Below are 21,558 nucleotides of genomic sequence, written 5' to 3'. Positions count from 1 at the left end.
TCAGAAAAAAACAATCATAGCAGTTCAGTTAAGACAGCAACAACATTTATTTTCATTCTTCTTTTTTGCTTCCATGAAATAACATGCAATTTAAACACTATCTCTTTCAGGGTCTTCAGGACAAGGTGCAAAGCAGATGTATCTTTGTACAGTCATGCACTGACTCAATTTTCACCTAAGTGCTAAACATCTTATGAAGTTTTTCCAAGCAGATGGTTTCCTCTTGCCTCAATTCAGACACCTTCACAATCATATTAGCACCTCCACACATCAGTTCTACTCATCTCACCTTTTGGCTCTGTTAAGAGAGAAGCTTATAAAAATCTGTAGTGAGACTGGTAAAATCAGCACTCTCAAAATCAAATTTCAGAAAAAAATGGGCATCACTTCTGAAGGTTCACTTCAATGTCATACATAACAACTGGTTTCTCTGAGCTGCTTAACTGCACCTTGTTCTTAATTTTTAAGTAAATTATTCCAGTTGAAATTCACTATTTGAATTTTCTTTCAGAAGAGGAAAAAAAAAGACTTGTAGAAATTGAACACAAAATCATCTTCCTGAATTAGCCTGAGGGAAAGGCTCTCCCATACAGTGCAGAGAATGAGTCCAGATTTTCATGAAAGCTGGAGATGAACACTATCTCCTTACTTTAATGCCTGAAACTCCATAAACTCTCTGCATGTTTGCTAGGGCACAGAGGAGCACACGGAGCACACAGAGCACAAAGGATTCTTCCCCATCCTGGACGGATGGTCCAGTTTAATGGCTGCAAATGGCTGGCAGCCTCTTTTTCTGTCTGTATCAGAAATTACCTCTCCCTACCTGACATGTCCCTCTGAATCTTCTGGTGCTTTGCAACATTTTTGTTCAACTCAAAAACACCATCCTGAGCTATTAAGAAACTTGAGATCATTCAGGATCATATTTTTTAAGACCAGCTGTGGTATACAGCTGTGAGAAATATTCTTCTTTGGATAGAATTCCACTGCCCAAGTACAAGCAATCATTTTTCCTAGTGCTCGAATTGCATCCCTGACACGTGAATTGTGGTCCCAGCACTAGACCTGATCACACTATCCAACCACTCAGTCTATAGATGCATGAACACAGACGTGAAATCTGAGACAAACCGGGGAAATAACTGCACTGTGGCAGCTGTCTACAAATGAGCCGTCCAGGCACTGAAAATGATAAATCAGTTCTGTGTAATGTCATACGCCTGCAGCCCTTTAAAGCTGGGACAGTATGACTGACTTCCTAAGAGTAAGCCTGTTATGTGTCCATGGCCTCAGATGGTTTTTGCTTTGAAGATATGCGACTGTTGCTTGAAAATAATTAAATTCCTTCTTGTAAGTCTGTTTTTTCTCAAACTTATATCGTTAAGTATTCCTTAGGCAGTATCATTAACTTAGTGCTCCACACCTTTCAAGAACGCAGGACATAGCGAGGACTAAAGAAAGCAAAAATATAATTAGTGAAGAACGGCATTTTATAAGGATAATGCTCTCAAACACAAACTTGACTTACTTTGTCAGTAAGTGTTCAACTACTAAAAACTACAGGATTCTGCAAATCCCATTAAAAGCTCTTGCCAAATTTCTAACACATTTGGAATTTCTTCCACTTCTAAGAGAACAATCTAATCTTATACAATTGTTCTAGATTGACAGCCTGACACATTCAGTCCATGAAGGATGCATTTCTAGAACCAGTTAGATCAAGAGAATATAAAGCACAGCTCTTGAACTGATTATGAGATTGCAGGTTTTGAAGTGAAAGCTAGCAACCTTCCCAAGACAGTAACTTCTCCTTTCACCTTCTAAGTGCAAGTTACATTTTGCAATTGCAGCTGCCTTTTTGATGTGCTCCTGTATTTCACTGTGCTTCGATTTACCTTCTACAGTCAAACGATACATGTTGTGACCCCCACTTACTGCTGCCTGCTTCAGTAATCAATTTAAGCCAGTATGGATGCATGTGCAATTTTAAGAAAATACCTTATTAAAAACTTTCAGAGGGATGGGGAGAAGAGAACTCCCAAATTCTTGAGGGAAACCATATATGACACCAAATACATATACTGCTTTCTAGTCATAAAGCCCCTAGAAACAGTGATGAATGCTACTCAGATATGCCACAGCTACATGATGACGACTGAAAAAACACTTTCTTTGTGCTGTGTCCTGCTGGCTTTGGGTTAAACATGGGACTGACTGGCTTTTTCAAGTTACAGAGCCTTGAAGCAATACAGTAACTATGCAGTTGATGTTATGTATAAACCACAGGACACTGGGAGAAGAAACAGAGTATGTTTGGAATTTGTGTGGGAACAGATGAAGAAGTAAGGAAACAGATGTTTAAGATCATATATTGATGTTTTCTCTGAAAAAAAAAAGCAGGAAGCTTGAACACCCTTTTTTTTTTGGTCAGCAGAACTTTTGAAAAAAGCGAATGGCTTACTTCCACTGATAGGATTTAAGTTTGTTTATTTCCTTATTGATGAAAGCTAAATAAAAATAAAAAAATAAAATACTACTAATAAAAAAAGAATGTGACTGGTTTCCAAAGTATCTACAGAGGTGAATGTTGGCTGTATGCACTTTCCCTCCTTCCCAACCATACCAAATTACAGAATATAGTACTTTTAATTGCTCACTAATATTTTTGCTAGCACAGCAAGCACAATACTGCTTTTGTGCAAAATGCTTTTGTGCAAAATCTGATTATTTAACTTGAACCTCCTTTTCGTAAGTCTTCAGCATACCAAAATCACTTCAGAATTTTTTCAGCTCAAAACATAAAAAGAGAAACAACATTTGTTGAAAATATTTCAAATGTTTGGAGGTTGAACCAACACTTATTAAAATCAATGGGAGCCTCCATAAATTTCAGAGGACTTAACTAGGACTTTCCCAGTGGTGGATCTGTGGGTCTCTAAAACCCAACAAAACTTTTTCAGGAATAAATGGGGTCAGTTTCACTATTTTTAGCATAGGGAGAAACAAGGAAGGACAGTGCCTAACGGCAGGAGGTCAGAGAGGCACAATCACCACCTCTAGAGCATGCCCTGGCTGGCAAGAGGTCCCTCCCTCTGTCAAGAGGACCAAGCACAACTGATTAGCTCTGAAATGTACCAAATCAACATAATTTTGAGACCTAATAAAGGGCTACTGAAATAAAGGATATTCCACATGTGTCTGTCAAGCCCTTTTCCTACACACTGTAATAGATTGCAACTACTGCTTATTTTCACACCATTAAATATGTTCCTAGCTGCCCAATGTTAGCTGCGTTACTTCCTAACTTGTTGAAGGCTTTGGGAAAGCATGTTCTAGGACACAAAAGAATCATCACAACTCCTGGTTTACACTGCAGATTAATAATTTATTCCTAAATAGGTTTTTGTATTGTTTTGTTGATGTTTTGGGGTTTTTTTTGTGTTTTTTTGTTTTCATTTTGAGCATATACAGGAGAATTAAGAAAGAAATTTAAAAGCCAATGCAATCTGAAGATAATAAAACTAACTTTGTTTAATCGGAAAACTATAGCTTGATGGGGTAGTTTTCCTGCCAAATAACAACTCTTTTGATAGGTTAAAGATGGTCTTCTCCCATCTTGTTTTTAAGAAGGTTCACAGATGAAGAGGAAAAAGATGTCAAGTGACTTAAAAAACCCTCAAGAAATAATTGGGCACGTGGGTTATTTATCTGGCCTGCTTAACACAGGGTGGTCTTGGAGGAGGATTATTTGGGGCAGAGAAAGCAGTTAATCAAATCCTCTGATGGAGGTCATGTTGACAGATTCCAGAGTGAGAAACAAATCCTCCTCCAAAGAGTGGGAAATAGAAGATGACTTTAACCTTCTCTTCTCTCAGAAATTACTTGGTCAGCATGACCTTTGAGAACATACTGAAGGGCAAACATTAACTGTTGCTACTCCCAAGACTGCATTAATATCCTCCAATTGCCCCCGTCTGCAAGCTCGTGGTGTCCATGCTTGCACACAGTGTGCAAAGCTCAGCTCAAAGGCTCATTCAGCTCCAGAGGGAGGCAAAAGTGAGTGTGCCCAGCACGACAGATAAAAAAGGCACAAAATGTGGGCTACCTCTTCAGATCTAGGAAATAACAGTGCTGGAAGAACTCATCTGAACTGGCTTAATAGTTCATATAAAAGAAAACCGATTTTCTGGACAGTTACTTCTTTGAGCTTGTTGCACGTCAACCTCAAAACTATCCATACATGTAAGAAGATCTGTATGGAAGAATGACTACCTCTACATGATAACCACTTTCAGCCAACCTCATTGATGATCCAGTCCCAAACTACATCCTGTGTGGATGATACAACACCAGATACAAAATACCAGTGACAGTGAACAGCCCAGCATAAAGCTAATTGCCTTCTTCCCTGATGCAGAATTAAAGATGCAAACATGGATTTTTCCAAAGCAAACATTACTATGAACATATTGTTTTCAGATATTAGTACAGTATTATTGTCTGTGATACTGCATATTTGAAAATGCTTCTCTCTGTACAAGATCTAATAGTCACATTTTGTATGAATGGAAGAAGGAAATTTAAATCAGATCATGAAGCTTTACACTGGAAAGTTTCTTGTTTCTTATGCGCAGGAAATCTGTTCTTAGAACTCATGGAGAACAGAGGGAAGGCAGAGGATCCAGTTCTATGGTCCACAGAGTCACAGAGAAAACATGCACAAAATGCAAAAATATGATTTGTAGCCGGGGGGAGATATATTTTTGTTGATCCTGAAACTGCAGTAAATTACAAGAACAGGTCTGGGAAGATCAAACTCTGTCCACCACTGGCTTCAGCAAATGTCTTTCATGAATCTCCTCAGGAATCATTCTTAGTACAGACTACTGCATTTGAATAGAAAGATTTAGACAACTGTAAAATAAATACATTTAACCCCAAATCTATGGAACTGCACCCTTTTAGACTTTAAAAAAATGCCCCACAAGAAATCAGTGAGCCATCCTATTGTGTCTTTATTACGAGAGAGACCAGATAAAATCTTTTCCTGATCCTGTCTCACCTACCACAGTTCTTCCCAAGGGAAACAAATACTAGACAAAATTTGAAAGAATATTCATCCTAAGAAATAAAAATGCTTGTCGTGCTCTTCTAAAGGCACCAAAGTAGTTTAGAATGGTCTTCAGTACTACCTGCAACTTTCAGATAATGAAACTCAGGGAATTACAGCTAGCTGGCTAAGCCTGTGGTTCTGTCACTTTTGCCAATGGTATACTGTACTAGCAGATCTACTGATTTCAAAGATATGCTGAGTGGGATAGGGTACCACTGTCAGCAAGAATGACAGGGTAAGCGTCCAGTAAAAAGAACCAGAAAGTTCCAAACACAGCCCAGTCCTATGCCCCTTTCATTAAAATTGCTTCACATTGATGATGGAATTTGTTTTTTCCTTAGAACAGGAGAAGGAGGGAAAGTAGATGAGAAAATAAAAAAGAAAAGAAAAAAAAATCTTGGCAAAAAACTTTGGTAATCGAAAAACATGCAAAACAATCCTGATACCCTGCACCATGCAGAATTACCAGTTGCTTAGGTACAAGCACGAAATATGCCTGGAACTGCTGAAATTACCAAAATTACTGTATAGCTAGACTCATTACATTACTGTAAAGAATATAGAATTTGGTGATTAATTCACCTTGAAACACCAAGATGCAAACTGTAAGTAGAACTATATATATATATGCATATATCTGATATATATATATATATAATATATATATAATATATATGAACATATATAAATTATACAGGGCATCATCTCTTTATTTAGTGGAGATCAAACCAGCAATTTTTTTGTGAACAGCATATCATTTGATTGCTGTATTTCTATAACATGCACAAGAAGGAAGGGGAAACATCTGAAGTTATTTTTATTTCCCCAAGTCTTCTGGCTATAGTGTATGAATGCTAGGGTGGGTCTGGCATTGTCTGAAATGTGTCAGGGTCCTTTTGCATAGCCTCATTTCCTTCTTCCTGTCGCTAGGAAGGATAGCTAAGCATGAAAAGTGCCTGTTTACAGTACAGGACCATCCTGTTGAGCACATGAGTTCTCTTCCTCTGTCTCCTTTTAACCAGCCGAGGGTGCATTGTGTTTATGCTCAAGCCAGTAGCACAACTCCCATCAGAGGAGAATTGTAAGAGAAGTCTGAATCTCTCAAGAAGCCCAAACAGAACATACTGTGATATTCTGCCTAGGAAAAAAAAAACAGCTTTATAGTGCAAACTACATCTCTAAATATTTGTGGAACTCATAAATTCACATGCCTCAAGCAAACCACTGCCTAGAACGCAATGAATTAGAAGAACTGGAAAAGTAAAACCCAAGCCACCTCATCTCCTTTTTCTGTTAATATAAACAGTTGAGGTTAGTGCATGAGTACAAGTACACTACCTTTATCTACCCCCCCACCACAGGCAAAATCAACTGGGCACTTGTGAGTTTCCATGAGCAGCATCAGTCTTCCTCCCTGGCCTACCAAGGGCAGCTGCAGAAGTGGCTGGGAAGACCCTGACTCAAGAATTAGAAATCCTAGACTGAATCTACACTACCGAAAAATAAAACTAAATAAAACCACCAGATATGCTCTTGCTGTTAACTACCACTTAGAAATGACATTTTATGACATGTAGGAAGTTTAAGCCTTATGGTGTTTAAAACAATGCATCAGCATTTCCTTTTGATTAAAAAAAAGTATCAATTAACAACCCAACTTATTTTGAAAGAAGGTGGGATCGAGAACAGGCCACAAAAGGTAGGTCCAAATGCTCTGATTTCTAAGAACTCATAGGTGAAAGGAATCTTGTCAAAATGATATCTACATCTTCTCTTACACATACTGTATTCTGTAATCAAAGAATCTCAGTCCTAATTATGATCCCATCAGCAAATTGAAGTAGTAACCCAAACTCATTAATCTGAGAGACATCCATCCCCCTTCCTGGCCATCTCAGCCTTTTTGGTTTTGTTGCTTCTACCAGAGATGCAGAGCAGGATGCCTAGAGGACAGCAGTAATAATACCTGGGAAGACAAGAAAGCAGGCTACAGCTGTGGAATCAACAGACACACCTAATACCAACGCCATGTGCTGTCAGCCAGCAATGGCCTGCTTGCCAGACAGATGCTGAATCAGTCTGGTACTGAGCTGTTGACAGATTCATACTCAGAGGCTCATAAGAAATCTGCCTATTATCTTCCTTAAGTTCACTACAAACAGCCTTAAAACATAACCTGACTCAGAGAATTGTTACTGAACTGCTGTTAGGAATTTCTTGATCAGGGCAGGGCAATTCAAACAGATCACACTTACTCCTGTAAAAAAAATAAAAACATCTATAGTTGATGGCTAAGATAAAATTACATTCCTCAGTCTTTCAAATCAGTAAATTAAGTGTTAAGTAAATCAGTGTTAAGCACTATGACACATCAGGCAGAATCTTCTGACTTACATTGTTTAAATGTTTAAAATACATTGTTTAAAAGTAGTTATTTCTTCAAATTTTCCCAAAAAGAATATGAGGGGGCAAACCCCCCAAAATAAACCTGTTGCACCAGTAGTAAGCGCCTCGACTGGCAACAGAACTCATTAGGTTAATGGCAACACATCGCTCAACAGCTTCACAGTTTCGGTGGAACCAAGTCACTGCTGTGGTTTGCAAAGAAAGGGAGGGTGACACGGGACGTAAAACTGACCGACTGGAAAACGGCATCGGCTTTCTGTTATCCTCGAGAAGGGAAAAGGGAAGAGGGGGGTAGGGGTGAGCCCGTCTGGCAGGAGGTGCTGCTCCTCCACCGGGATCAAAGCCGCCGGGGGTGACATCAGGCCTGGCCACCGCCGCACGGGGGGAGCCACCGGGCTCCTGGAGGCCATCGGGCTAATTACGGAAAACTTCAAAAGGAACTCGACGGTTCCCGTCTCGCAAGGGCTCCCAGAAAAAAAACCAAAAAAACCAAAAAACAACAACAACAACAAAAAACAAACAAACCCACCCAAAACAGAGAGAAACGAAAATTAGGGGAGGGGGGAAAGAAAACGGAAAGAAACCCAAAAACAAATCACCGAAAAAGAAAGATGCGCCACGGTGATCTTCAGGGAGCGGCCGCATCCCGAGCGGCGCTCCGCGCCCGCGGTACCCCCGCGCCTCAGCTCCTGCCGTGTTAACCCTTTCGGCTTCCGAGCACAGCCAACGCGGGCGCTTCCCGGACACAGAGCTAATCCCGGGCTCCCGTCTCACCTGGGGCCCCCGCAGCCCCGACGACGCTTCTCACCCGGGCACACGGACGGGCCAGGACCCGCGGCTGGGGACGCGCCGCCCGCCCCCCTGCCAGCGCTGCCTCCCCGGGTGCTGCGGGATGATGACACCAGCGGGATCCCGTCCCCCTCTGCCCCACGCGCCGTCTCCACGGCACCTTCCCGCAACGCCGGCCGCGATGCGCGGAGCCTGCGCCCCCCAAAACGGACCGGGAGGGGATCCCCGAGCTTACGTGTGAGGATCATGGTCTCCGCCGGCCGCGGTGGCTCCGCGGAACTGCCTGCGGGGCCGGCTGGCTGCGTCCCTGCCTGCCCGCCTGCCTGCGCGGCGGCGGCGGCTCGGCAGTGACACCGGCCGCGGGGAACGCAGCGCCCGCCCGGCCCCTGCAGCGCGCCCGCCCCCGCCCCCGGCACCGCCCCGCCCCCGGCCCGCTCCTCTGCGGCCCCGGAGAGACCCCCGGGAGCGGGAACGCGGCCCCCGGAGAAACCCCCGGGAGCGGGAACGCGGCCCCCGGAGAAACCCCCGGGAGCGGGAACGTGGCACGAACCGGACCCCGAGGGCCAGGGGGGCGTGACACGCGTGGACACAGCGCACACGCACCGTGCACACACCAGCTTGCACACGCATGTACGCGCACCCCTGTCCCCTGTCCCTCCGCTGCACCTCTGGGGAGCCCAGGGGACTTACACAAACCAAAGGTAATGCTGTCAAAGACGACATTAAGGCTTCTGTGCCTTCTGTTCCTTTGGTTTTTAATGGCTGTCAGCTCTTGCGGTGGCCAGGTTTATAAAAAGCAGTCAGCAAAGTTCTCAATGCTTTTTCTTTCTTCTCAGAGAAGAAAGTTGACTTGAAAGGCATCATGGTTCCTCGGTGTTATAAACTGGAGAGGTTTGGAATGGCCTGAGCAGCCCAAGACATGCCAGTCCCTCCTTCTCCAGACACCGCATTAATGAGTGCTGTGAAATTTTAGAATTCTTGAGCACCATCAAAGTCTCAGTCTGAACCTGGATGGAAAACAAGCATTTTTCCTATGGGGACCACAGCACAGTGATAGGCAAGTCCTGGAGATAGTGAAGCAAAGCCTGGCTTCATAGCTCTGTGTCTGGGAGTTGCTCTCTGCACCTCTTATTCCCCTTTATATTTTGCAAAGTAGTTTTGAATGCTTGTTGCGTGGTTGACACATTCAGGACTGCAAAATGGCACAAACCAGGTACTTTTGAGCAGCTGCCAAACTGCTCCATAAGCATGGAAGAAAGTATTGTAAAATTTGAAAATATCTGGACCCTGTCAAAGATTATGATTGGTTCGTTTTCTTCCAAGCCAACATCATATTTTATACTCACTGGTGTTATTCTAACGTTCAGTTGTCATGTCTGCATTATGAATACAGATATAAAGTATAATGAGATGCTTGAGCTGGCAATTTCCTGAAAAATAAACATCTCCCTCTTCTAGAGGGTGGAAACCGTGGCCAGTTGGCCATTATAGTGTTGTTTCTGGAAACCCCTACACAGCTCTAGGTCATTAATTTACTTTAATAGCCCAGAAGAGGTTGGAAATGCACTATATCTTCGAGCTTAACTTTACATATGTTACCTGCTTAATCAATTACTTCTTCCTATCTAACCTGGCTCATGCACTTTTTGGCATAGCCGCATTTACCTTCATTTTTGAATGTTTCTTGTAAGGTCAGGATGTATGTTTATTGGATAGGTCAGGCACATAAAATATTAATTCCTAACTCTAGCATGGGGAAGACAGACATATGCTATGCCCCAGATGTTGAAAAGACAAAGTAATCCAAATCTAATTGGCTTTCTGTATGTATTGTCTTTCATTTCATGCAGTTGGTGGACTAGTAAGTGTCAGAGTAGTCCTGAAGAGATGAAATATACTGGTTACATATTGTGTGTGATTTTCAGTCTGACAAGGGAGGGAAAAAGGGAAAAAAATTACCAAGAACATATAGGGAATCATGCTGGCCCAAAGGCATTTCTATCACAATAATAATGCTGGAACCAGGAGACCACCAAGTGTTAATACCCTCTGTAAAAATCAGGGTTTGTTCCTGTAAACACAGACTGCCTAGGCTGCTTCCTGGACCAAGCCTTCATTTTGTATAGGAAGCTTTTGTATAGGACCCACAGGAAGCTTTTGAAGGAGGAGAGAATGGACTTCACAGAAAAAAAAAATGGGAAAAGTTGGGAGAACTTGGCATTGTGAAAGTGAACTCAAAAAAACTAAAAATGAGAGGAGATGTGTACAATAGTGAAGTAAAGTCCAAATTGAAAGGGTTGTGTGATAGTTGCAAATCAAGAATTTGAAATCAGAGTTTCATTTGAGGATTCTGAGAGGAGTGAGTGATAAGATTGTTGATTACTCGACAAATGTGCTCCAGACACAGAAGATGGGAAACTCTCAGTAATTAAATCAAGGGTTATCATTCTCCCCTCTACCGCTTTGCTAAATAGCAAATGAAGGCTGTTTAAAGATGATGCTGACAATGAAACACTGTTTGTGCTTTAGTTCAGCACTCCTGTTCTACTTGCAAATCTAATTAGCTGCCACAGTAAAGGAGGAATCTCCATCCTCATTCAGTCTCTGCAGACATGTCAGAAACAGTGACTTTTGTGATGGAGCAGTCTGTCTGTTGGGATCATTGCTAAATAGATGCTGGAGGATTATCACTGACCTGGATTAGATTCTTGCTGGTAATCTAAAAGAGAAAGCCTTTGATTGTAGTTTGTTATCAACTGCTGAAGACACACAGTCACTCGGGCTTGCATTTTAACTAGGACTTCTATAGGGCTGCTCAAGCAGTCGTATTTTGGAGCTGAAGCAAGGCACCAGTCTCACATTTGCTGTAAAACGTGCTCAGAGGAGCATTCCACCTGAGGCATGGGTGTTTAACAGGCTACAACCACCCTAATCACTCATCCGGCTTTAAAGAGTATTGTGAAATCTGGAAAGCTTTGGCCTTTAATATTTTTATTTCTTTATCTCTCTGGCTATTCAAAGAGCAGGCAGCTGCCTGACAGAGACACAGGATTTTGGAAGTAGCCCGCCTAAGAGGATTGTTTCTGTGGAGGACTGTTATCCTTAATGCAATCAATGAGCTCTTGCTGGATGGTAAAGTAATTGTAAAGAGTTGCCCGACAGGCACAATTACCCAGTTTAAAAGGTGAATTCTCCTTCTGTTGTAGCTGCATAAGGGAGTGATTTGCAGGAAGGCATCTAATAATAAGGACTTGATTGTCCTCTGCTTTCCCTCCCAGGCCCAAATGCCTTAATGGTTAACTGTACCCCTGTCATCCTTTTTCTTCTAAATAGTGCAGTACACAGAGAAGTTCCAATTCACAATCAGTCAACTGACCTGCTGGTACAAACACGGGATTGTCAGACACATGACTGCAATTCTAAATGCTAGTATTAATATCCTCTTAGCAATGGCATGATAGATTATAGAGCAGTTTCAAACTGAGTTTCCAGGCCTCTGGTTCTGGGCTTGGAGTCCTACTCAACTTGGGTATATTTATATGTAGTATTTCCACAGTCCAAAGGACTTTCATGTTCCAACCATTGTCAGTGAAATAATGGTCTGAATTTTCTAGCACTTGACTTTACTGAAAGTAGTTACTTAAAGAAGTCTGTCATTGTTCAGGCCTCTTGACAAAGAGTGTTTGCACTATCACTTTGCAGAGATAAGTGATATTAACAGTGCCTTGCTTAGAGAGAAGGAAAGACATGGTTTCACCGGCTTGAGAATCACCAAATAAAAAAAAGCATCTACCCAAAATACTTTTTAACAAAATATATAGTAAATTCACTATATTGCACAAGCAGACGTGCTGCTCTACAGTGTGTAATTTATTGCTCTCTGCTCTAGAAATCTTCCTATAAAAATGAACACTATTAGAAATGTTACCAGCTTGTAATGTATATTAGACTCTTGTAGCTGATCCCAGGCAACATTCAGTTGGATGTTGTCCTCCTTCTTTTAAACAGTAAAAACAATGAAGAAAATTACCCTTGCCTTATTCTTTGTGGTCCATATAAGCATCTATTTTCAAGGAAGAGGTGAGAGCTCTGTGCTTTTGCCTGCTTTTGAATGCCATCAATCACTGTGAGTTCAACAGTTTGGAAATCAAATAATGAAGTTCACACTGTATTGAAGAAAGATTCTATTCTATAAAGGCACTACAGAATAATAAACAAAAATAGAATTAAATTGACAAAGGAACGATTTGATAAAATATAAATACGGAAAAATAAAATAGGAGAGAAAAATCAATATTTTCATTCAACTTTAAACAGAGAGGATAAACTGTTTAGCTTACATGAAATACCATTGGTTTGTAGAAATTTTTGAAGATGTAGGGTATCTTTCCCATATTGTGGCTAAGATGCTGTCACAGATGTAGGTTTGTTTTTCAAGACTGCAGAATTTTATGCTGTCAGCCTTCCCTTCAATTAAAAGCCATATTTTTACCTTAAAAAGTTGATTTACCTTTGCAAAAATAACCAACAGAATTTAATGTTCAAGAAAGCAAGGAAAGTAGGTAAACCAAACCTTATCTAGAAGAACTGCTTACAGAAGCATAGTTAGAATTTCCAAACTTTGATGAGAGCTCACAGATGATCCAGAGTAAGCATATGGCTTGTGGCACACAGAAGTCCTTCTTCCTTATATTTAGAAATTTCAGAATAACTGTACTATTACTGAAAAAGACAGCATCCATAATTGATCACTGTTTCACACAAAGGAATCTGAACCTGCTATTATCAGGATTAAAACCTCTGCATGCGTGTAAAATGGTAAAAATGGTAAAAATGATTGCGTGAGATCTAATGGATATGCAAGTTAAGGGGGACTGACTGTTACACTGCATTAGAGAAAGCTGTAATGAAGGTTTGTCTCGGCCAAGACACCATCCCTAGGTGTAGTGGTGGTAATTGTCTTGCTGGCTGTGTGGCAGCAGAGAGAGCTCCATGGCACCAGGAGTCATCTCTGAGCCCTCTCCTTTCTTTGTGGGTCATTTAAAGGATGACATTGATGCCTGAGCCTCAGCCCAGTTCTCTTCCTCTGTGCTTACAAATTACAGTGATCAATCGAGTGTGAGAGGAAGACAGCTTGTACTCAATATATGTATTACAAAAGGATCAAAAGATGAGCAACTTGATGAGGGTGTAAAATGGTGGCAGGAAAAAAAGCTCAGCTTTGTGTTGCCTGGGAAATTAATTTTTTTTTCAGAACTATGCTGTTGTTTTCACTCTGTGTTCTTGTGACAGCAGCTGTATCATTACTGAATCAACCTCCTCTTCACTCTTCATTTTTAAAGCAAGTAGATTTTACCTTCCACCTTTAAAGCCACCAGTTTCCAAGGCATTCCAATGTTGAGATGCATTTCTTTAAACGTCATTCTCTGTTCATGCATGACCTCCAGTCTGATGAAGAAAAAAGGTCAGCTTTTGCAGAGAGACAACAGGAACCTTTCATTAAACAAGATGTAAGATGTAAGTTGCCCACTAAAGTAGATGAAGACTGAAAGACTGATGCCTCAAACATGTCAAAACACTGGTTAAAAACTGGTTCATGAAGCAGCTGTGTTGTTATATTACACATGAGATGCTTGACTTTTCAGCATGAGACCCTGGGACTGTGTCAGCCATGCAGTGCCCGGCTGGAGCTAAAAGTAGTAAAGGGAAAAGAAACAATGGTTTTGGGGCAGGGTTTTTTTTGGTTGATTTGGGGTATTTTTAATTATATTGAGTAAAAAATGATGAACAATGAAAACTTTATTTTCAAAAGCAATTTTTTTTTCTTACATCTGGTGAAATCCAAGGCTTTTTACCTAAATGAACTCTATATTCATTAAACTTATTTCCTCTGGAGGAAATAAGCATATGCACCCACCTGGACCAGTTGACCCATTATGTGAAAGACTTGCTGATTTAGCCTTGGGGAAATCTTTAGGACTCAGGAAATAATTTTAAACCCATGACTCAGTAAAGCATAATAACTATGGCAACTGGAGCACATACATTGTGATGGCTAATTTCACATCAGCATTCATCAGGGGAGGTACTAGCTTGGTACCTTAGCATGGAGAGTAGCTATTGTTAAGATCATGTGAAGCTACAGAGAAGAAGGAAAACACATGTTAATAAGCCCAGTGAGTAAACTGGGGTCTGGTGTAAGTCATAAAAATTCATAATCCTTGGTCCTGTTCTTGACAACACAGTAGACTGAGACCCAAAATACCTATCTGCAGTCTTGTTTTAACTTATCAGGCAGCCTAAGTCTATCTATTCCCCTTCTCATATTTCATTTTTCCTTAGATAAATTAGGGTGAAAAGTACATGCTTTTTTTGCAAAGTGTTTGAGAAATACTGTGGAAAGTATTGTATGAAATTATTTTTATTTATGTCTAATAAAAATCTTCTTGCAGATTGCCCGTTTGGCTGCTTCTTTCATTGTTCATGCTGATGCTCTTGCTTATTGTAACTGAAACCCAGCTTATAGCAGCAATTGCCTTGCCTTTTACTGGGAGATGCCGACAGTTATTTAAGAGTACCTTAAGTAACTTGCTAGAGTGTCAACACCCATAATGATGTCTGAGGAAAGACAAGAGAAGTGGAGGGGGAAGCTAGCTGTCGCGCCAGCAAGAACAAACTGAGTTGGAGAAGATTTATTAGGTGAATATTGCTCAGATAAATGTGATCCTGACTTGAACCAGAGCCAGCAATAGCAAGGGGAGGGGATCAAGCAGAAAGAAGTGGCTGTTTGGACTTCATCAACAGATTCAAGACCTGATGAGGATTAGGAAGAGTAACAGAATTGTTGGGATGCTCATTCATCACCTTAAAATTTAGGATTATGAATACTAAATGGATGGTCATTTTAGCTGAAAAATGCTTCCTCCTCCTCCTTTTTGCTATGTTTCTCTTTTTATGCTGGTATGTTAGAGAGTGAAAGTATTGCAAGGTGTTATTTGTGAACATGATACAATGCATAGAAGTGACTGACATGTTAATAGGCGCTTTCGTGTTTTAAAAACAAAGTCTCATATTCTGTTACATGACCACAAGAAAAAGAAACATGGAAAGTGGTTAGTGTGCTTTCATATTTCAACACTGTCACATTATGAAGGGCTACCTTTTTTACTCTCCTTGTTTCTGAGGTTATACTTTTGTCTTCATATCATTTTACAAAGAGATATACTAAATTAGTTAATTCTTGAGAGAGGTAAATCTCTTATATCTAATCTTAGCCCAGAGCAGTGTTTGAATACCTACATTCTGAAATAAAAACCCCCAAACCCCTGTTTCTTATGACTGGGAATATATGAAAAAGCATCATTTTTTGTTAAAGAAAAAAAAAAAAAAATCAGGGTTCTGTCTTTTTTTATTATTATTATTTTACTTAACTTCAAAATGTACATACAGATAGCAGTATTGGAGTATTGGAGAATGCTTTAACCTATTTAATCTCTTTTCCCAGTATACCTGATAAAATGAGGTTACCATGTTGTTATATTAAATTTTACATCACTTCTGTCACTAGAGCAACAAAGTAATCCCTATATTTGCTTTCTATTATTTTTAATCAAACATGCTATGAGACAAATTATTTCCTCTTGTAGTTGGTCTCTTTCAAAGCCTGTGGTTGCACAGTAATTGGCAAGAGTGAAGCATCTACCAGAGTTACTGTTAGACACAAGAAATTGATAACAGGCAAAGTTTATCTTATTTCATTCTGTAGCAAATGTTTCACATTTCTGTATGACACCTTCAGTATAGCAGAAAATGTATTCTGAAGAACCCCTTTCATTTTCCATGACCACCAAGTGGCCGGCTGCACCAGTAATATGATGTCCTCTGTGGGCATCTGAAAAGTTACATATGTGGAACGAATACTCTGATGTTTTAAAAACGTTTTTGCCATTAGAATTTCTGGGTCTTTTGTCTCTGTTGGTTTTACTGATGATCCATTAATACATATGATGCACAGCAGAAAATAATAAGCCTTAAGTAGACATAGAACCTGATTGTTTCTTCATGGAAAATGAAGTTAAAACTATGAACAACATTATTTATAGGATGCAGTGCTAACAAAGGTTTGGATCATTTCTCGTCTTGTACTTTAAAATGATGAGGATCCATTTTGAGAAAAGTAATATCAGGAAAAAGATTTCATTAACCTAACCTGCTTTTTGTTTGATCACAGCTTCAGAGAGTTCAAGTCAGCCAGGGACATACCTGTGCTAGGATCAATGGGGCAAGTGATTAACAGTGACAGGACATCCTGAAACTTTCATGCTTAAACCAGAACTTTCCCTCCTTTGAAACAGGAGCCTTTACATCACTCAGTAGAATTGTATTTCTCATGAGCAGCACTAGAGTACAGAAATATTTTCAATTTTCTTTGCTGAATAATCTTTATTTTTCCAACTACAGATCTCAAGATTAACACTGCTCCTGGCCTCTGATTTTTAGTCAGGAAGTATGACTTGAAAGGTGTATAGGCACAACTTGCCATCTGATTTACCAGTAGTTTTTTATAATTTGTCGTGCATGTCATATTGACCTTACAAACTTAATAATCTAAGATCTGAGAAACTAAGATTGCCTCTTAGCTCCTTAACGTAAATCAGTGTTAGCACCTAGAAAAATCTCCAAAAAATGACCTGAAAACTTAGATGCTAACAGGTTAGAATATGGAATTTCTGATCTGATGAAGTGAACTGAGATATTTGGGAAATATTTAGAAATAAAAGCCACATGTCATCTGGCCTAGGGTGCAAGAATCCTTTTTGTCAAAAAATTATGAGCCAGATATCCCAAAATCTTATACCCTTTTGAATGTGGTTTTGTATCAAAGACAAGAAGATTATGTGATTGCAAATATGTAAAAAAAGAACCACATCCCCAAACTGGTGTTCACCTTTATGTTAGACAAGTATCTGAAACACTCAGTAGCTTACCTCCCTGCTATTTCTGTTGCACTTCACAAAGTTAGCTGGCTTCATGATGAGAATTGAGCCATGAGGGAAACTTCCCGGCCAGCATACAGAATGAGAACAGGGGCAGCCCATCCTTAGATTTGTTTCTGAGGTAATGAGTTACTGTCCTTTTAGCTAACCTGGGATTCTTGGGTGCTCCCTCTGTTTAAAAGGGGCAAAGTAACTTCCTGCATTGCTTTATGATAACACCCTTTCCCCGACTAAGCCATATAAAAAGCTTTGTACCTTGAATAAGAATTTCTCATCTTTATGTCCATAGCACCTATGCTGAGTATTTAGTTCACCTAAATACTATTGCTATTGCCAGCTTCTCCACCTCTTTTTTCCCATTTCCTTTCCTTCAATTTCTGTCTTTTCCTTCTTTTCCCATTTATAGATAGCTTCTACTAATAGCAGTTACAAGGGACAGAAGTGCCTTCCTTAGATCTCTTCTCTTTTTTTGGCCAACCCAGGTAATGAGCAGGCAGAACATTAGGTCCAGAGCTGTTGGACAGTGATCTCCAATGAGGGAAAAGCATACAGAGCAAAAGGAGGATCTGAGAGGTGGGTTTCTAGATTGTTTAGAGGGAACTGAGAATCTAGAATTCAAAATGTAAATATTGGAAGACTGACAGATGTGATCACTGCCAGACTGAGTGAATTGTGACCAAGTAATCTGTATCTGCAATTGTAATAACACAAATCTAGCAATTAATTTAATAGTTCCATAGAGCCTGTTGATATCGACTGCTCAGAACGCTTGGACATGAACAAACGTATTAAATGAAGGAGGAAAGAGAATGGTCTTCAAGTATCCTGATGAATATCTGCTAGAATTGCATTATGTAGCAATCAGTTATGTTAGGACAAACATTATCAGAGTATACTGAGTATGAGCTAAAGCAATATGAGAGCTACATAACACTTTACAGTTACTCTATAATGTATTGCAGAGCATTATGGAAAGCCCACATAATTGTGATGGTTTTCTCTGTTTGACACAAAATAGTATTTTTCAGCTTACAAGCTCTCCTTCCTTGGTTAGAAAGGACCTTATTTATGGAAGAATTGAAGGGAATTTAAACCTCATTTGTACAAATTTGTATATGCAATTATATTTGGTTTGAAGGGTATATTGAAATTGGAGTGCATAAATGTTTGCAGGATCATGTGCTTAGTTTTTTGGTGATGATTTTTTGGATTTCCATGATCTTTAACACACCATTTCTATGTTCTCAGCCACAATTCACCTGAAACTCTTAAACTCATTCCATTAAGTATATCTCCTCAAGAATGAAAAACCAATGCTTTATCCTCTGGCCACTTGTACCCACTATTTCTGATCTGACTGATAATTCCAGAAATCGAAGACAAGATTATCAGAACAGCAAGGCTTTTCATAATGGTCTCTCTGCATGAAAAGTCCATGTGTCAGCTAAGAAAATGAATTTTTAATAATACTTGGCACTGAATGAGTGGTTTGTCTCAACAGAGTGCATCAAGCATTGCTTATCTGATCTTTGTAACTCTGAAATATGTTTCACCTATTTGAATGATCTTTTTCTTAGCCATCTTTATATCAAGAAGCTTATTCAGGATACGATATCCTCAATTTCAACACAGGGATTTATTTTTTTAATAAGGAAATAAAAACACAGTAGGGATATTTACATTGGTGTGCTCAATAACATTTCTCTGTTGGTTAGGGAATAAAATTTTCTGTGCCTGTTTAAAATTTTTGAGAAATTTATGCTATCTTTTTAAGCTAGGCAAATATTATGAAGTTTATGCATGAGTTTAATATATCTTTTAAAGATGCTATCGATGAGCATGATGTCCTTTTCATTCTGTACTTAATTACTTAGTATCATTTTGAGTACATGGTACCATGCAAACTCTATGAGATGTCACAGAATGCAGCTCTGCAATTTGCAGTGCTGGCAAATAAAGGCTCTTAGTCAGTTTTCTTTGTAGCAGTTTGACATACACTGTTGTCCTGGGTTTGCCTTAATTGAATTTTTGGTGAGGAAGAAAAACGGCCAGCAGCTAACCCGCTACAACTGTGTATGCATATACTGTAAAGAAATAAATATTCTCTCTAAGACTAATTTAGAGACAAATGCCTCTTCTTTGCCTTAGATTTGAAATAGCAATCTGAAAAAATAAATATATACATAAAAAGGCAAACTAGTTATTCTTGGTTTATACAGCAGCAGCTTTAAAAAACAAGCATTCCTTCATAGACTGAAGATGAATCAAAGTTCTCTGATTCCTGTAAAAATGTGTGCATCTACAGTCATAGTTTGTTCTGGATCAATTCCAGTGCATTGTGATGATAGGAACTAGAAAGGAAAACTCAAAAGGTATTTTTAATCACTTTTACCTCTATTAACAATGTGATGCTATTTCCATTGTTCCTGTTATAAAAATAAGTAGCTGACATGTTCCCCAGAATTGATTATTGTGTTTTAGTCAACAGAACAGCCATCAAGATATTTCAATCTATCAGGAAAGGGAGTGGAAAGGAGCTGACAGAGAAACCTCAAAGGAAGGACGAGACACTGTGTCTTTTGTCCTTTGTTCCAAGATGGAAAATAAACTGTCTCCACTTTTGATAAGCTTTTCTTTTGATCTTTGTTTGCAATAATTAGGGTTAGACACTAAGTTATTTCATGAACCCTTTCAGGTTTAGCCACCTCTTACTTAATATGAATATGAGTTATTTGACCTCAGCAAACAACCACATTTATTATATTTTTATTATTTTCTTTAACTTATGGAGATTTTGCCTAATATTCAAGGGGACTAGATAGTGATAGGTTTGGGGAAGATGAAAAGTATTTTTTTCTGCAGATTTAATTTTACTTCATATTTTATACATGTGAGAACATAAAATACTAAAAAAATATAAATATCTATTTTCTGTCTGTGTCTATTGTATAGATAAATATATAGTTATATACATATATAATTTCTAACAATTTAGGAATGCTTATCACACTGTGCTTGCCTCTAGTTTAGATATTTTGGAAAATCTGCACTCTGCATAAGGTCATAGATTAGTGCCCTCATTTATGAGTACTGGTAGATTTGTCAGGCTGCAGAGAGAAGCATCCTTTTACTCTAATTCATGCTGAAAGAAAAATTGGATCCAGGCACCAAAGGAAGTACTGGGAAATAAGAATCTGGGATTCAGCTAGACTAAGTTAGAAGCATGACTGGAGTGTTACCTCCTTGTGGTGCAAACATAACAAGAAATTCAGGTGTTAATTTAAGAACAAATATGTTTTTCTTTGTTTGCAAAACTATACTTTCCTAGGCAAAAAACCCAACAGTCCAAACCCAAAACAACACAAATAAACAAAACCAATGAAGTCCAAAACCACTGAACCAAAAACAATCTTCACAAAAAAGTAAAACAAATTAATCTGAGTACTTAAATGCATTGTAAATCTAGGCAGTTTTCACATATATACCAGAATTCAGGATACTACAGAGTAAAACAAACATAATAGTCAAAAAATGTAGGCAGCATAATTTCAGAAAACAGTCCAAAATTCAAGTGTGTATATATTTTTACATCATTGATCATAGATTTTAAAGACCATTGTAACAACCACTAGTCTTGCTTAGGTTTCCTGCTTCAAGTTGAATCTCCAGCATTTTAAAATGCCTCCCTTAGGAATGCACATTGATTTTGAGATTTCAAATGGCAACTTCAAAATTTAAAACAACACATATTATTTCAGAATTTAAAATGTGTGTCTTAGTATAAATTTTTATCCTCTTAGAATCAATATCTAGTATTTCACCAGTGTTCTTTTATATTGTCCTGGAGATCACAACCAAGTTGTGGGACTGAAATGTGAACTAAATGATGCAAAGCTATAACATCCCTCCTAATGGCAAGGACAAAAAAATATTATGTGTGTTTTGCTGAGACACATCATTGCATTAGTATTCAGTTTCATGTCTGAAGATTTGAAAAATGCCATAATTTTCAGTAGCTTCCTGAAACATGTAGTATAGTCATTTACTGGAAAATACAGGATGCTCTTTAAGGGACCTAAATTGCTGAATCTCTGTCTCTCCAGTGGAATAGTCTACTCTTATCAGTTGAATAAGTGATACAGTCTAAACAAAGGGTAATAATGTTCAACTGGAATTCCAGGAAAGGAAGCTAAATGCGAACTTCCTGATTTAATCTTACAAAAATAGAAAAGTTGATAGGATAAATGAATCACT

At 39.1% G+C, this 21,558-nt stretch overlaps 1 protein-coding gene across 7 annotated transcripts in view; it reads right to left on the bottom strand.

The window, feature by feature from the left end:
- DLC1 (DLC1 Rho GTPase activating protein) overlaps window positions 1-21,558 on the bottom strand; it is a 214,387-nt gene that overhangs the window by 29,336 nt on the left and 163,493 nt on the right. Inside the window, exon 1 of one of the 7 annotated variants that reach the window (XM_058837762.1) lies at window positions 8,544-8,689. The exons of 5 other annotated variants lie outside the window; for them this stretch is intronic. In XM_058837762.1, the coding sequence (XP_058693745.1) occupies window positions 8,544-8,556 (13 nt within the window). In that variant the 5' untranslated portion in view covers window positions 8,557-8,689. Of the gene's footprint in view, window positions 1-8,293; window positions 8,442-8,543; window positions 8,690-21,558 lie in introns of those variants that run through there. One more of the 7 variants, XM_058837763.1, reaches the window with a different exon arrangement.

This window comes from Poecile atricapillus, chromosome 4 (assembly GCF_030490865.1).
Source record: "Poecile atricapillus isolate bPoeAtr1 chromosome 4, bPoeAtr1.hap1, whole genome shotgun sequence".
In the NCBI taxonomy this organism is placed as follows: Eukaryota; Metazoa; Chordata; class Aves; order Passeriformes; family Paridae; genus Poecile; species Poecile atricapillus.
The sequence above is the reverse complement of the archived record's forward strand: the minus strand, read 5'-3'. Positions and strand labels throughout refer to the sequence as shown.